Raw genomic sequence first — 16,224 nt, forward strand, 5'->3', positions numbered from 1 at the left:
TTCACCAACTGAGGGTGTTGGATACTGTCTGATCTGAGGTTAGACTTGGAAATCGACTCAAAATGAAAAGCTTCACAGAACTCAGACTAGATGACCACAGTCCTAAGAGCCTCACGTATGCAGGTGAACCCATACACATGCTTATTCACCCGTAGCTGAGGCTAAGTTAGGGCTGACACCGGGTTCTATCTCCTACAAACATCTCTTTGCGAAAGCTGTCATCATCTTCTGGCCCTGAAAGAGGTGGTTACATCTGATCATCATTCAGGAAAAGGGAGACTTTACACATTTTAACGACCTCAAGTTTCTCCCTGGAAGGAGTGAAATATGAAGCATAAAAATGACACCATGGGACCTTATAAGAGAGTTAAGAGCATATTCATTAGAAATGAAATACAAAATACAGTGATGCCGCAGGACAGGGGGCAGCAGGCAAACATGACCCCCACCATTCCCTACCCTCACCCCAGTCCAAGGAATGCACCTATATAATACAAATTAGAGATCTCAAACCAGGGGGAGAAGAGGGGTTTTACAAAGTTATTTTCTTGCTATACAGAAAATATATTATTTGCTGGAAGTCACTGCTGAGCTGTTAGGGGCCCAGGGTCAGTCACTGTTCAGGAAACCCCCTGAGGGCACACTGAACCCTACTGCTTCCCCACCAGTTTGCTGAACACATCGTAGATCTCTGGCTTTTCCTGTGCAAACTGCTCGGCTGTATTTTTCTGTAGCCAGTCGGATGAACGCATTTGTTGCTGCAGAAGGCCAATGAGGTCACCAAGGTTGGAGCTACCAGCACAGGTAGGTTCCTGGTGGCGGGACACAAAAATGACTTCATCTGTGCTGTCTGCCTTGCCATCCTGATCTGACTGACAAGGCTGCTCCTTCTCCTCAGCCAGTATCTCCCGCTCCCGCTCTTCCAAAACCTTGCGGATCCGTTGCATACCTACAGTAGTATAAAGAGGAGAAATGCCAGTGGATTAGTTTAAGCCACAAGTGTCTCCAAATCTGTCAGATCCAGAAAATATTGGGGCATGGAAGGAAAGGGAGGAAAAACAGAGAAAACAAGGATAATAATAACGGGATAAGTTTAAGAATTAAGGAGAGGAGGAAACAGTGCTGCAGAAATTCTGGTGGGAGGAAAAAGAGAAGAAAACATTACTCACCTAACTGTAGCCGGTGGGTCTTGTCAGCAAAGATGATGCGGAACCATCCAGGTTCACTGCACTCAAAGGCTTTACCACAAGACAGGAGGACCTTGTTATCCAGAAAACGCCTCCAGAGCAGCATCTCCTCCTCAAATGTGCCTGTCCTAAGGTACTAGGAGAGTCAGCAGAAGGGTCAGAGGTTAGTAACACATAGGCTAACTCACTGAGATCCTCATGAACTTGTGATTCCCATGAGGTCTGCAAAGGCCAGGGGAGACACCTTTTACCTCTGAAGTACAGCAGTTGTGATATAAAGGAAGAAATGGGGAGGAAAGTGGCTTGAGAGCAGTAAGATTCCTGCAAGGAGGGAAATGCACAGACAGACGAAAGGCAAAGAATGGACAGAAATACCAGGCAGCCCTTCCCTCTCCTTATCAGAAAACAGACTGGGCTTTAACAAGACGCTTATCACAATATGAAACTCTCCTCTAGATGCAGTTGCACCATGTGCCTGCCCTCATCCCAGGAGAAGCCGCCCTCCCTAAGACTACCAACCTTTCGGAAATCAATCCAGACAAAGAAGCCTGCATTGCGGTTGAGAAAAGGAACCCCAAGTGTCTTCAGCTCATCTGTCACATACGTATGGGCAGCTTTTAGGCGGGCGTGGTTTGCCCTCAGGTACACCTGGTTGATCCAATCTGACCAGAAGGAGAAGATAAAGAAAAAAAACAAATCACAAATTGACAAAGAATTCAGATCTGTTCAAGATTCCAAAACACTCACAATGCCTTTTTCCATTTCACCCTTCACCTCCTATTTTTGTTTTCTCTTTCCTCAAAAAGCAAAAAGGGGGGCAAGAACTATTTAGCAGTTTCACGTCTATGCAGAATAATATCTTTTTTACCTTTCTGAGGAAGCTTCGCTACATTCATAGCTCCCAGTTGTTGTGGACTAGTAGCACTCCATGCAGGGCAAAGCTAGAAATCCAGCTGGTTCTACGCAACACTGTCTATTTCTATACAAATAGCTATCACACTTCTTTAAAGCTGTTCCTCTAATTCTGCTGATCAGGAGCTCTGCAGAAATGTTCCTTTTTTGTAGAATTATCAGCCACATGTTACATGGGCAGCTTCAGGATTATGGAAGACTGTCAATTAAGCTGTACAAACATTCAGGAAAGTAAGAAGAGGAGGTCCCCCAGATACCAAAATACTGAGAACAGCAGAGGATCATACATTAAGCTACTGACTCACCTCTGTCTCTAAGCAGCTGTGCAACTTTGTGCTGGACAGGTCCACAAACCCCGTGGAAATAACACAAAGAAGCCACTGCATTAGCAACATCTTGGTTCTCTGTATATAAAGTACCAAAACGAATCCCAGAGACAGCAAAATCCTGCAGGAGACACAAAGAGATGACCTTATTGCACAGGAAGACCAGGATCCTGTTACTGCTGCCTCGTTCTTTCCAGCATGAGGAACCTGAGGACACCAGGCCAGCCATACCAGCCAGGAAGCTGCGGCACAAGGGCAACCAGCGCTCACCTTGGTTATTCCCCACATCACATGAGTCCGCTGTGGATCAGGCAATCTGTATGTAGAAGGATGCAGATGGGCAGTTAGTGTCATAGGTGCTGAAGCTTTTGGATCACCAGTGCAGCATTGCAGAAACAGAGAGGCAGCATTACACAACGACAGACAGTGCAGCACGGAACATCAGTCAAGCAGGGAAAATTCAAATCCAACCTAACTTTAGAAGCTAGGAAGTAGTTTTAGACACGATTTTTAAATATTTCAGATATACAGACACCGGCAAGTGCTATATTTCATGTGCAGATTTCCTGCACTTATGAAGCTTGTACATACAATGCTAGAAATCAGGCCTGTGCCAATGTATTTGCCAAGAATTTAAAACAATTTTATTTCTTTCAAACCCCAATATTTTGCAGGAGATAAAATTCTTCTCTCACAATGTTGTACATCCAAGCCCAGCAACACTGAGTTACACTTAACCAAGTGTATTTTATTTTCTTGCAAGATAGGACAAAAAGAAAGATAGTACCGCTGGTAAAAACAAGAAATTTAGAAATAAAAAAAAAAAATTTAAAAAAAATGACCACGCCATATTTTTTAAAGGTGAGATTTGCATGATTTTTCATCTCATTACATTTATACCTAATAAAAACCATTTTCCAGTCTGCAATAGTGCTGTAGTCCATGACTATTGTACCAAAAAAAAAGTAAACAGCAACAGAAAGTATTTACAGGCATCAACAGAAACGTGGGAACAAGGTAACAATGTTTAGGCAGGAAGAAAAGCCTCACTCTGAACAAATGAAACATCTGTTTCCAGTTCTGGTATCTGTCACAAGCAAATACCGAAGCACACACTGAAAAGTGTACCACAACTACCATTTTCTACTTGCTAGATTGCACTTGACAAAATGCATTTGCCATTCAGAAATTACAAAAAAAAAAAAAAAAAATCAGCCTAAGGCAGATTCAGAATTTGCTAGCTCATGACTTAACTTCCAGTCACAAGTTCTCAGCAAGGCATCATGATGAACTGTCACTGGAAGATGGCCAGGGAAGTAGGAGCTGATTTTACCTGTCCATGCCTAGGACACTGTGAAACGTGGCTGATTCATCAAAAACTGACAGCATGTAGATCTCATCTACTATCACATGCAATTCATGTCTGCAAAAGGACAAAATGGAGATTACAAAAGAAGGCTGCTTCTGGTTTAGAAGCAGAGATAAATTCTGGACTGCGAAGACTTGCATTATACAAAGAGGGACACCAAGTTTTGCACAACAGAAGCATTTCTTTCACAACTCATAAGGTCTATTATGCGTACATTGATATATATCCACCTGTCACACGTTGCAACCATACAATAATATAAAAAAATCAGTCATTCTCAATGCACTAGTGAAAGTTAACTCCTGCATGTACTACCCATCTAGAATAAGTTGTACCATCATTCGCTCAGAATTGACAAATTTCAGAGAGCATGCACGATCCATGATGAAGCTGGAAGCCCATATTCATCTATTTCTTTTTCTCTGCACGTACAGAGAAATTGCAAGGAAAGGAACTCAGTTTCCTACCAAAGAAGCACAGCACAATGGTGTTTGCTAGGACTACCAACAAATAAAGCTTGCATTCCTTGATGCAAGCTGCTTTGCCACTCCAGATGACTGCACGGTCCACACTCCCTCGTCCCCACCATTTCCCTCTCCTCTCTTAAGCCCACCACTGTGTGTGAAGAACAGACTGCCTGAATTAGCAGATATTCACAGATAAATTCAGGGACAGCAAGCAATCCACCAGATTCTGAAAGCTGTATCCGACTCAGGATGCCTCAGCCTTCCAAACTGACATACCTTTTGGCAAATTCCAGGTAATCCCGTAGCTCTGACAAGGAGTAGATGTCCCCAAGGGGATTTTGGGGATTCAGAAGAATTAGGGCCCTTACAGTGACACCCTGCAGAACATAAATAATGCAGTATTAAGAGAGTACCCATCATGGGATAAATTATCAGCCACTCTACTTCAGCGGTGAGTGTGACACAAGATTCCCCTTAAGCTTCCACCTTCACTTTTCACGTCAAAGATTAGATTTGTATGGGAAAACTTTTAACCACAAATTAAGATTTTTTTAAACAATTATATAATTTGCAAAGTAAACTAAGGAAAATATTATAGAATGAATCTACAATTTTGCAAAGAGGGAGTCTGCCACAACCACTGCCATCTAGTCAACCAATTAATGAGAAAGATGCTCTCACACATTCTCAGCATGGAAGAGAGTTTTCTCTGAGCTGTATCAGTAATCGGGAAGTAACAAATTACTGAAGATTGCCCATGAATGAGTCAAGAAAGACAGGAATTTAGGTGACATGGATGCAAACTGTTCTCATTGAGAGTACACTCGGCTGGAGAAGTCAGAGCCAGTAATGATCTAAAGATGCAGCTAAACATACATAGGGCTTAGGAAAATGTCAAACTTACACACTAACTCTTCGGAAAGGCAATGCTCATCTGCATTTGTCCTCTAGATTTGCAGCTCTCTCACTCCTGCAAAAACTCTTGGTGGTCTTAGTGGATTCATCTGCACTACTGTGTAGAGCAGTCACTTTTCAGGTAACTCAGCTAGCCTTCCTGAAGGAGAGACCCTGAGTAGTCCCTGCCTTTCAATGCAAGCCCAAGTGCTTTTTTTTGTGTGATATGAATGAGTTCCAGTGCTTTGTACACTGTTTCCCAGTTTATCCTTTCTGCTGTGACCAAAATTGGATGGACGCAACACCAAGGGTCTTCCCCTAAGATTGTCCCTGAGTTTGCAGGCACACTAATCTCAGGTGGTCTACAAGGACAACCAGAAAGCCAGGTGCTAGGTTTTGAAAATGTCCTGATCTTTGGGCAATTTCTGGGACCTGCCGTTTCAAACATATTGTAGACTTAACTGGTAATATGAAGCTCAGCTACACTCACCTCTGCTCTGGCATCCTGCAAGGCCTTTTCCAGTTTTTCCACTGTAAGCTGAAAAGGCCGAGTGCTTGTTCCAGTTATCTGAAAGACATCACAAAGATAAAAAAGGCTAAGTTATTTCAATAGAATCTGCCTTGAGCCGATCCCCTGAGGAATGTTCCTCAAAAGAAAATAAAAACCCAACAAGAACGACCTAACATCCATCTCCTTCCATTTTATACTACAGAGAGAATAAATAAATAAATAAAGTTGAAGCAATGTTCATCACAGGCTGGCCGCACACACAGAATTCTCTGGTTATCCTTGAATAAATAAACCAATGCGAGCTCCCCATCTGCTCTTCCACCTCTGGAACCATCTTTAGTAGGACAGTACATGCTGCTGTCTCCAAGGTTCAAAATAGCCATTTTTTTCCTCTCAGGAGCAGTTATTGAGACTAAAATACAAGAAAACGACAAGACTGGAATCCAGATTTATGGTCTTGAACAACTTTCTTGCAAATTGTGTGTCCAGTTTCCCAATGATAAACAGGGAAGATGTCCATGGGCTGCAGCCTATGCCTGTTCTGAGGATGGCTTTTGGAGGTTCCCAAAGCTTGGCACTTTCCAGTATCAATTATATTTTAACTACAGAGGTTGGCATTCCCTTCCCTCATATCTTACCTTACTGTCTAAATAGGCATACACCAGCTTGACATTACCATAGAGGAAGACACTCTGGATGATACCACCATAAAAGGGAGTAGCAATCAGAACAGCTTCTGGAAACGGGAAGACAAACGTGGTTATCGACAGGTCACAGTCCTTCTCTCTCTTCTAATGTACTTCAGCTAAACATGAAACCTTTTTTTACAGCTGCGCCCTTTGGGAACACCATAATGTTACTGCCTTTTCCTACACCTTATTTTTACATTAATTCTTTAATCTTCTGCAAGAACCCAAGTAACATCAGTATAGCCCACATTTAACCTAGGAAACTAAAACAGGGCCCCATGAAAACAGTGAAGGCAAACAGGGCAAGACACCAAGTGTGAGTGCGTGACATCTGCAGACAATGTCAGTGATGAATTTCACAGCACAGTCTTGCATGAAACAAGAACTTTGCAGTAGGCCAATGCCAATTCCGCTACCTCACTTCTGTCAAATAATATTTAAACAGAGTAACACACAATTTCCCAGCAAAAATAAACATTAAAAGTATCTTCCAACCATCCACTTACCCCCTGGATCACAAAGAACTGTAGCTAACGCAGAAAATAAAGAGCCACAACCATTTAAAACAATGACCTACAGAAAAAAGAGAGAGGCTAGTGATAAATCTGTCCATAGAAACACAATGCTATAAAATAATAATTTCTGACCATATAACTGAAATATATTTTCTCCCCAATTCTCTAGCATGGATGTTCACAGAATTTTACTGCTGAAATGCCATTTCTGCCAGAAATAACTTAAATCCTGTTCTTTGCTTCAGAGACACTTTGTCTGGGTGCTGTTCTTGATTTTAATAAGCACTTTAGAAAAATATTGGGGAGCAGTCCTGAACTGCTAGAAAAGCAAACTACTTTTCATCAGCTAATATATGTTGTCTCTTTGTGGTAACAGCAGCTCCAGCCTCCTGCTGACTTAGTGCATCTGTAATTAGTGCATCCCAGACTGCATCTCTCCCATGTCAACAAGCCCTGCAGAGATTCGGGTCCCAATGCCTGCCTTACAACACTGCCGCAAAGTTTGAAAAGGTCTGTTTTTACAGGCTAAAACTACTCTGGCCTCAATTACAGCTTTTTGTCCTGAGATGTAATAGCAGAATGGGATGAAATCAAACTCGACTGAAACAATGGGCACTCTTTGTCAAGGCTGAGGGATATAGGCACAGTAGGTCCCAGAGCCAAATAAAGAGATGAAAACGTAAAGCCCCACTGAAAGCACTGGCACGAGGAGTTGGCACAAAAAGTGAGGCAAATATACAGTAGACCCGAAGTATTTTGGCTGAAATGTACATCAAGAGCTACTGAAACAGCTATGAATCAATCCCATTTGCACAATAATATCTTAAGAAATCATTTGTTAAAAAAGAAAAAAAAAGATGAAACTGTTTGACAAGAAATTGCAATACATTAGAATAGACACCAATGGAAAGTGGGTTACTCACATTTTCTGCCTTAAGGGGTGCAGGGGCCTTGCAGTAATAGGTCAAAAATCGAGCCACCTCCTCCCGTAAACTGAGAAAGACACAAAAGCAAATATTGATTCAGCTTATTCTCCAAGAGGCTGGGCTTCCCCAGGTGCACATCTCAGGAAAATAAAGCCAGGACACAGTAAAGTCTAGTGAAAATAGCTAGAAAACAGGATAGCTCAGGCCCATGCCAAAGACATGACTTTTACACACAGCAAAGGTGTCACAGATAATGTCTACAATGGTACACACATTTCTGATGAGCTTTAATCAAGGCACAGAAGAGAAGGATTAAAGTCCCCAAGTGTTCACTATGCTTGGAGAACTGTTTGGAGTTATCTAATTTGGTAAAGTATAGAGTGCTTTTTAAACTGTGTTTGCTTTAGAAAATTTGCATCTTCTCTCACACAGCAGGATTTCTAACTGGATGAACTGCTAGGGCAGCTGATTTACAGTTCTGCAAAGAAAAATATGATTAAATGACCTATAAATGTTTTAACTAGTGAGTGTAGCAGAAGCGGTTTGTATTCATCCATTCTGCTCATCAGGCAAGTAGTCAAAAAGAGAAGCGTTACAGAAAAGAGAAGACTTACAACATATGTCCCTTCCAGTCAGGGTACTGAAGCAGTGGAGGTTCCATCAGATTCATATCAGCCTGCGTCAGCTGTGAGCAACAAGAAGAACCATTAAAAGCACAATCACTCACATTGGAAGCATGGAGGTAGACTGGATCCATGTACAGGCACACACCTGCATAGACACACACACATGCAACTTCAACAGTTGTAAAACTGGATTGAGAAAGCCACTGACCATCTAAATGAATGCAGCTTGGAGAAGCAAAGATCAGCAAACTGATCAGTGATAACTTCGGGTTATGTGAAGTATAGGCTTCTGCTAAGTTATTGAAGACAAAACTTCACCGCATGGAGATCTACAGGCAATATACACGATGCCTATAACCAAGATGCCTGCAGAAGACTTTCTCAGCAAATGAAGCAACCCAAAGAGTCCCAAAGAGAGTTTTGCCTCAGGTCTGGCGGCAACAGCTTTCAGCCGGGAAGTCCCAATTGTGAAAGCTCAGGTCTAGACTGTCAGAAAGAGATAGAAAGGATTTTGAATCGCAGTCAGACACGTATTTTCTTTAATAAACTTTCAGTATACTAACTTTTTAAATGAATTCCAGCTTTCGTTTACATATCAGTTCCAGGTTACTGCAGCTCATTCAGATCTATAACTCTGATAAGTTTTGATAAGTATTAAAGCATAATGGGAGCTTTCAAAAGACAGGAGAAAAATGAAATTATCTTCTTGATAATTCTTCCCCAGGGCACGCATTTTGTTCCTTATTGGGAGTTCATTCTGATCTCAAAGTCAGATTCACCTGAACTGTGGAGCCCTTTTTAATGTTTATATTTAGATAAAGTATGCACACTGCTTTTATCTCAAAATTTTCAAGGTTGTAAATATCAGTGTTTCACATAATCCAGTTCTATGAAGTTGCACGGGAAAGCACAGCTGTGATATCAGCAGAGAAAAGAGGACATTTAACATAAACAGAAACGGAATAAACAAATATTATGCACAATGTACCTTCCAACTATTTAATGGCAACCAAATCTTTGAGTTAATATTAAAAAAGGTGAGGGTGGGAGGATACGACAAGTAGGTGATAGTGCAAGGGAGGAGGAAAATTCAACATGCAGCGTGAGTTTCTCACATAATAACAAAACCCAAACGTTCTGTATTGGCGTTTTAATAACTGGTGCCAAGCTCTGGAGTTTAAAGATACTGTCCTTATCCCATGCAGAATTACAACCTGATATTATAAAACGAAAGTTTCTTTATTCAGCTGTAGATGTTCTTGAAGCCTATGTAGCACAGAACTGTGCCTCCTTAGATCTGTCTCCTAAACTTTTCTAGAGAATGCAACATAAAACGTATCAGCAGACTCGGCCAAAAATGACTATACAATAAAAAAGAGGAAAACCCTTAAAGGTAATGCATTAAGGGCTAAGGAAACCAGATGGATCAACTGAAACGAAGACTATCTGAGATCTCACACCACAAAATATTCTGTAATTTAAGCGTCAACAGTTGAAGACAGAAATTTGATATATTACTTTATCCAGTGGAAACAGTATTTGTTGTCCCAAATAGCAACAAATTATCTCCCTACAATCCCAGCTGGTGCTGCATTCAGTGAGTCCACACTGTAACTCCAGGCTGTGATGACCGAGAAGGTGGCAACAATATCTTTGTTCAACGTGATGCCACAAGCATGATGGCTCCTCTCACTATAGCCGAGGAAGTCTTATCTCATTTTCATAATAAGGCTAATTAAGCTGCAGCTGACTACCATCTCCCTCTGCACTACTTACTGCGGGCCTGGTGTTAGTTCTAAGGGGAAAGGACAGTGAAGGAAGGAAGGTACCACCTACACGGCCTAGAAGGCGCCTTTTTCATGCAGGCAGTAGCCCTGCCTTACCTGTTCTTTTAGCTGGAAGGCGGAGTGGTGGGGTAGCATCCCCCCGAGGCAGTGGAGTGGCAGGCAGAAATAAAACAAGGAACATTTTGAGGGTGGGAATTGGTGGAATGGGAGCAACCACAAACTTCAAACCGCAAAGGCCGACTGTCCAACCCTGAGCCACCTTCCCTCCCCACAGACATCTCCAGGTGGGAGAAACACCCGCCTGCCTGCCTCACAGGCTGCACCTGGGCGCTGGGTTTAATGGAAACCACGAAACATTCCTCTACAGCACTGTTCTGTTGTGGTTTTTTGACTTTTTCTACTTTTTGAGTTGTGCCACAGGTTTCACACCTCGGTGCAACTGAATCAAGTGAGCAGGTGGCAGCTGACCCAGTCTGGTTTCGAGAGATGTCAAGAGTTGCCGCCGTTCACTGCTGCCACCCTCACATTGCGGGTGAGTTTGGAACTGGGTGTCCCAACCGCGTGACTTTATAATGGACGGATGTGAAAATCCTTGAAATCAAGTAAAGTTCAAAACTGATTTCAAAACATCTGTATTGAACTAACTACTGTCAGCAGGAGAAAATAAAATGCATCTTATTTTAATTTAGTTTTCTGAGCCAAGTACGCCCTCAAAGGGAAACGCATCGTGAAAAGGAACAGAAAAACACCCTTGCTCCTATCCTCCTGGAAAAATAACATCAATAAATGTACAAATAACCAGATCAAAAAGCAACTTCCAACAAATAAAAAAATTCACACTGAAAAACTTTACCAGAGAAAACTGAGCAACAGCAATAACTGCAGGGAAATGCAAGCACCGAGGAGGAACTATGCAGGAAATTCAGTATTTCTTTTTGGAATAGGACTTACCCGCTTGGACATTAGGTCAAAGCACAGTTTATTCTCACTGGTGCCAAAGTTTATTATACCCTAGAAAAAGAAATAATTTATTGTTTATAGACACAAAACCCACATGCATACATCACCTTAGCTATCACCTCACTAAGCTGCCTCCCAAAAGCTTACCCAGGAAAAGTTAAAACACAGCTCACATAAACTTCACCGTATATAACTCAAGATGTATCTATGTGTGTGTGTTTACACATATATCCCAGGCCCTCAGCTTCTTAGTCAAGAAACTGTCTGTAAATGAATATGTACCAACAGTTTATACGTCTTTACAGAATACGTTTACTTAATCTTGAATTCACTCACTGGTATATATCTAACTACAAAAGAAACCCTAAAACAATTCCGATAAAACCGAGGCTTACTCTTCTGCAGAAGTTTTAAACAAGGTTTTGGACACATTTCTTTATGTAAAAGCATTTATCAGTCATTACCATTTCACTTCACTGATTTGCTCAGAAACCACATAAACATGTAGTCATGAAAAGTGGTTAAAACATTAAATTTTCCCCTCTGGCAAGATGAGCCTACAGTTCCAGGTTTAGGATTTGGCCCTGCTTATTTAGCACTCCATTAGATCTTGAAGAGTTCAAATCTACTAGCACATTTTCATTATTGGAAGAGGTTGGAAAAATATTTTTTTTTTAATGAGAAAGGAAATCTAAGCAACTGTACGTTTATGATGTCACTAAAGCACAAGTCCAATTTTAGGTTATTTCTGTGAAAAAACTACATAGACAACATTTGGTAGAAGAGGCAGTTTGGTTCTTGTAATGCTCCTTGTCTCAAAAACTTCACTATGTTTTTCTATCTTAAACCTAGTTTTCACCTCCCAACACAGTGTGACTAGAGTCAGGGCTAATAATAAAACATTTTTAAAATTCCAAGTAGTTCAGTATCTGAATGTGGGATGTATTTAAAAGTAATCCACATATAAATCATTATTTATATTTGCTATACTTGTTACTCCATAATAAAATGCCATGAAGTATTAACACTCAGCCTTTGTGCCACAAGAGGGGTCTGATGAGCTACTTATAACTGAACAGCCCCAGCATAAACAGGCAGAAAAAGTGCTGAACATTAGTTAAAAGTAATCTAAACAAAACAAAAAAAAACCCCAAAATAGTCTACTTCTTAGTTGTTCTCCTGCACCCATTACTTGCAATAATGAGATCATAATCAGAGATGGTCTTCAGTGGGCAACAGAGGTGATGCGGTGAAAGGAGGAACAGGACCTCTGTTCCTGCAGATTTCTTACATCTTTCAAGGTCTACTACTGCTACTGGTGCCTGATATGGAAATCAGAGCATGAAAACCTGAGCTGAATGCGGCATTCATCTTTGATATATCGATGACCTGCAAAGCTACTTTTTATTTCTCTTCCTCAAACAACTTGACCCACCATGTACTAGTGAGGTCAAAAAACCCCCATACCTTTAGCAGATCTGTCAGCAAATCTCTATGAAAGTTTTTTCCTAGTAACAAAACCAGGAAAAACACTTTGAGGCTCTCACTCACATTGGGGTTCTTGTCTTCATCATACTTGTCAGCATGATAAGCTTTGTACCCTTCCTCAGTGGAGCCACGAAAAATGTTGGCAATGTTGCCGCGAGCAGAGAGGTAGGGGCTTCTGTGGAAGTTGCTGGGGTTACAGAGGCCGTGCATGTCAACCCTCCTCTCCGGAAGCAGCCGAGCCCTCATTTCTTGTAGGTCGCCCCCTCCTTCTCCCATTCCAGTCATTTCAGACAGTGCCTGGCTGAAGTCCAAGCCTCGAGGAATCGCAGCGGAGGAGGAGGAGCCGCTATGGCTCTGCTTCAGGATGCTGAGCATCTGAGCAAAGACATTGAACATGCGGAACTCATGCTCCCGCTCCAGTTCAAACCGGCGCTGCTCCAGCTGCATCCGACGCTCCTCCACATCCAAATCTCGCTGAAATCGGCGTTCTTCCATCTGCAAAAAGCGCTCTTCCATGGCCCGCTGAGATGTCAGGGTCTTCAGCAAGAGATCATCGAGCGGGTCCTTCACGCGCTGGCCTTTCCGTTTTTTTCTCAGCCGATGCAAGGCAGAGAAGCCAGGCCGGGGAACAATGTTCTGGATCCGTGATGAGTTTGCCATGTTGGGCTCACTGAAACCTGTGAATACGCAGAAGCAAGGAAGAAAAATTAAACATGAAGCCAGTAACACGGCGTGGACTTGCTTTGCTGCCTTCTCCTGCCTTTCCTAGAAAACACCCATCTACTGTAAGGTTTTACAGGAAAACCAAAGTAAAACCTGTCAGGTACATGTTGAAGTTTGCAAGTTTGTCTGAAGCTTGTTTTTAACTTCACATGTTGGGCTCCTCATTACACTGCCAGCCCCACCCCTAGCTCTGTACTCGGCCTCTGAATTAACCTGAATGATCGTCAATTCCCTCCACTGGACTGGCAAGGAGACCACCACAGCGAAGAGGACATAGCATTTCTTCCGGATCTCGGACATTAACCTCACACTGGCTATTGTCTTGTTTCTTCCCCATCATGCCATTATCTTCCATCAACCTGTACTAGACTAGTCTGAAATCCCCAGGATTTCCAGACTGTACCCTTCATGGCAGCCAAGCAACCACCAACTGCACTTTCAGTGCAGGAGTCTCATCTCCTGTAAACCAATAAGCTGTTTCCGCCAGTGGCTTTCAAAACCATCTTCTTTCCAAGTCCTAATGAATGCTTAGAAAAACAGGCAATGATTATTCCCAAATAGTCTTCATTGCTGAGTGTCCTAGAAGATTAGGTCCTGAAAATATTTTAAAAGAACGAAATGAAAGTTTCACCTGCAGGTTTATAGTGTAGCCATGGCAGAAGAAGGTCTCCTGATACAATTCAGCATGAGGACCTCAGACAGCTCTGTTGACATTATAATAATACCAAAAAGCATGCATTTTTTTTTTCCAATAAGGAAAGCACTGTCAGCATTATTTGCAGAAATGTAGCACAAATACCTAGGCTGGCTTATGGCAGACATGCCATAATTCAGGATCCCTTTGGACTTCATACACAATATTTAGCCTAGTGCAGTAATTTTAGATTTTATTTATCTGCAGCAAGATATGTTTTGGGAATGGTCAAAAAACTACGCCTGCAGATACCAGCCTTCTCCTTTAAAGCTTTTTGGGACATTGAAAAATAAGGATCCAAACATCAGTGCGAAAAAACAGGTGTCTATCTCTGCACCAGAAATAATCTCTCTTTCTGGGAAACCAGGCAGAAACCTTATGCTGGAATGTAAAAGGCTATCCCTACCTGAAGGTGAAACACTGGTTTCAATGGGAATCTCCACCCTGGAGATGGGAGAGTCGTTCTGGGCCCTCTCCAAAAAGGCTCTCTCCATCTCATGCTCTTCAGGGGAACCCTGCTGGTAAGACATGGATGGTGGGGGCTCTGGGGTCAAGCAGTGTTCATCAGAGTTCACCTCCTCACATTTGATTTCCATCAGTTCAGGGTGCTGCGAGTGTCCAAAGGGCAGGGTCGAGGAAGGGAACTGGTGGTGGTAGCTCTCCACCATGGTGCCCTGCAGCACCTGCTGAGCCATCATGCTGCCACTCAGGGAGCTGTAGGCCAGGGCTGGCCGGCTGGTCAGCACCCGGTCCATGACCTCGTAGAACTTCCACGTCCGCCCGCCCCGCGGGGCCTTGCTGTTGTCCTTGATCCGCCGGTACTCCAGCTTCATCTTCTTGATCTTCTCCCGGCACTGGTCGCCCGTCCGGTGGATGCCCTTCTCCCGCAGCACCTCGGCGATGCGGTTGAAGACGTGTTGGTTGCGCAAGCAGCTCTCCAGCTCCATCTGCACCGACTCGTCGGCCCAGAGCTGCAGCAGCTCCACCACCTCGGGGTCCGACCAGTTACTGCCGCGCTCATACTTCTTGCCCCGAAAATCCATCGCTCCCGGGCCCCGGCCGCGGGGCGGCGGGCCGAGGCGGGGGGCACCGGCGGGCCGGGGGCTCAGCCCCCGCACTGCCCAGCCCCGCCGGGCCAGCGGCGGGAAGGGGCGCCGAGGGGGCCCGGGGGCGCCGGGAAGGGGGAGGCGGCGGCGGCACCGCGGGGACGCCCGGGGCGGGCTGCGCCGGCAGTTCCGTCCGCCGCTCGGCCCGGCCCGGCCCCGCCCGGCCGGCGCACCTGCCCCTGCCCCGGTCCCCGGCCCACCCCCGCCCGGGGGGCCAGGCCCCCCGCCGGGACGGGGCTGTCGCACCTTGGCCCTCGAGGGCGCCCGGGCGGCCCTGCTCGTCCCCGCCCCTAGCGGGCTGCACGGCCGCCGGCCCGGCACGGCTCGCCCCGGCACGGCTCGGCTTAGCCCATCCGCTAGAGCCGGGCGGAGCGAGCTAGCGGGGAGCCGGGCCCCATGTTCACATCCGGGGTGACGCACATGCGTGCAGCCTTATTCCGGGATAACTTTAGTCCGTGCCGGGCACTGGCTGCGCTCCCGGGACCGCGCCGGGCTCCGCGCAGCGCCGCGGGGTCCCCGCCCCGCCCCTCCGCCCGCCCCCGGCGCGGCGGCAGGCAGCACCGTGCCGGCCCGTGCCGCGCCGAGCTGAGCCGTGCCACAGCCGCGCCGCCCGGGGGAGGCGCCCCGCTGCCCCTCACCGCCCGCCCGTGCCCGCCCAGCGCTGCCAGGCACGGCTCGGCACCGCCTCGCCCGCAGTCATCCCTCGGGCTGCCGCCCAGGGCGAGGCGGGAGCCCTCGGGAGCGGCGCTGGCGGGGCAGGGCACCTCCCCGCCGGCGAAGAGGCCGACCCCGCTCCCGCTGCCCCCGCAGAGCTGCTTCCCCGCGCCCGGTTCACTGGCGGAGCGGTTGGGGGTCTGTGGCGGCTGGTTTGTGATGGGGGGGGGGGTCTGTGCGGGCGTGGGCCCAGCTTGGGTAGAGCTGCGTGGCATGAGAGGTATGAAGCACCAGCCGGTGGTGGCGGCTGTCCCCAGCAGCCCCTGGGTCACTCGGGCGGGGCTTGGGGACAGGCACGGGGACAGGTCGCTGCCTGCAGTCCCTGGACAC

General features: G+C 45.3%; 1 protein-coding gene across 2 annotated transcripts; it reads right to left on the reverse strand.

Annotated features, from left to right (window-relative positions):
* Positions 1–15,556, reverse strand: LOC135989167 (1-aminocyclopropane-1-carboxylate synthase-like protein 1). Of its 2 annotated transcripts, none has more exons than XM_065635801.1 (15): positions 14,481–15,556; positions 12,721–13,334; positions 11,161–11,220; positions 8,411–8,481; positions 7,794–7,863; positions 6,862–6,928; positions 6,305–6,402; positions 5,646–5,723; positions 4,538–4,638; positions 3,759–3,848; positions 2,696–2,741; positions 2,405–2,546; positions 1,707–1,849; positions 1,170–1,323; positions 1–949 (listed from the first exon to the last, which is right to left on the reverse strand). In XM_065635801.1, exons 1-15 carry the CDS (start codon positions 15,115–15,117, stop codon positions 651–653), a joined length of 2,670 nt encoding a protein of 889 aa, XP_065491873.1. In that variant the 5' UTR covers positions 15,118–15,556; the 3' UTR covers positions 1–650. The 2 variants fall into 2 exon arrangements, with proteins under 2 accessions (XP_065491873.1, XP_065491874.1); XM_065635802.1 differs by lacking the exon at positions 1–949 and adding an exon at positions 1,439–1,508 and having other exon boundaries at positions 1,243–1,323.
* Between the last annotated feature and the right edge of the window lie 668 nt (positions 15,557–16,224).

This window comes from Caloenas nicobarica, chromosome 5 (genome assembly GCF_036013445.1).
Source record: "Caloenas nicobarica isolate bCalNic1 chromosome 5, bCalNic1.hap1, whole genome shotgun sequence".
Classification (NCBI taxonomy): Eukaryota; Metazoa; Chordata; class Aves; order Columbiformes; family Columbidae; genus Caloenas; species Caloenas nicobarica.

Bases quoted from the DNA above. Each gene is read 5' to 3' on its own strand.
- LOC135989167 (XM_065635801.1), bottom strand. From the start codon at position 15,117: ATGGATTTTCGGGGCAAGAAGTATGAGCGCGGCAGTAACTGGTCGGAC. The intron at 6,403-6,861 runs GTAAGTGGATGG...TCCCGTTTCCAG, and splicing joins AGTTCTTTGTGATCCAGGGG to AAGCTGTTCTGATTGCTACT. The intron at 4,639-5,645 runs GTGAGTGTAGCT...TATGTTCTGCAG, and splicing joins TGCAGGATGCCAGAGCAGAG to GGTGTCACTGTAAGGGCCCT.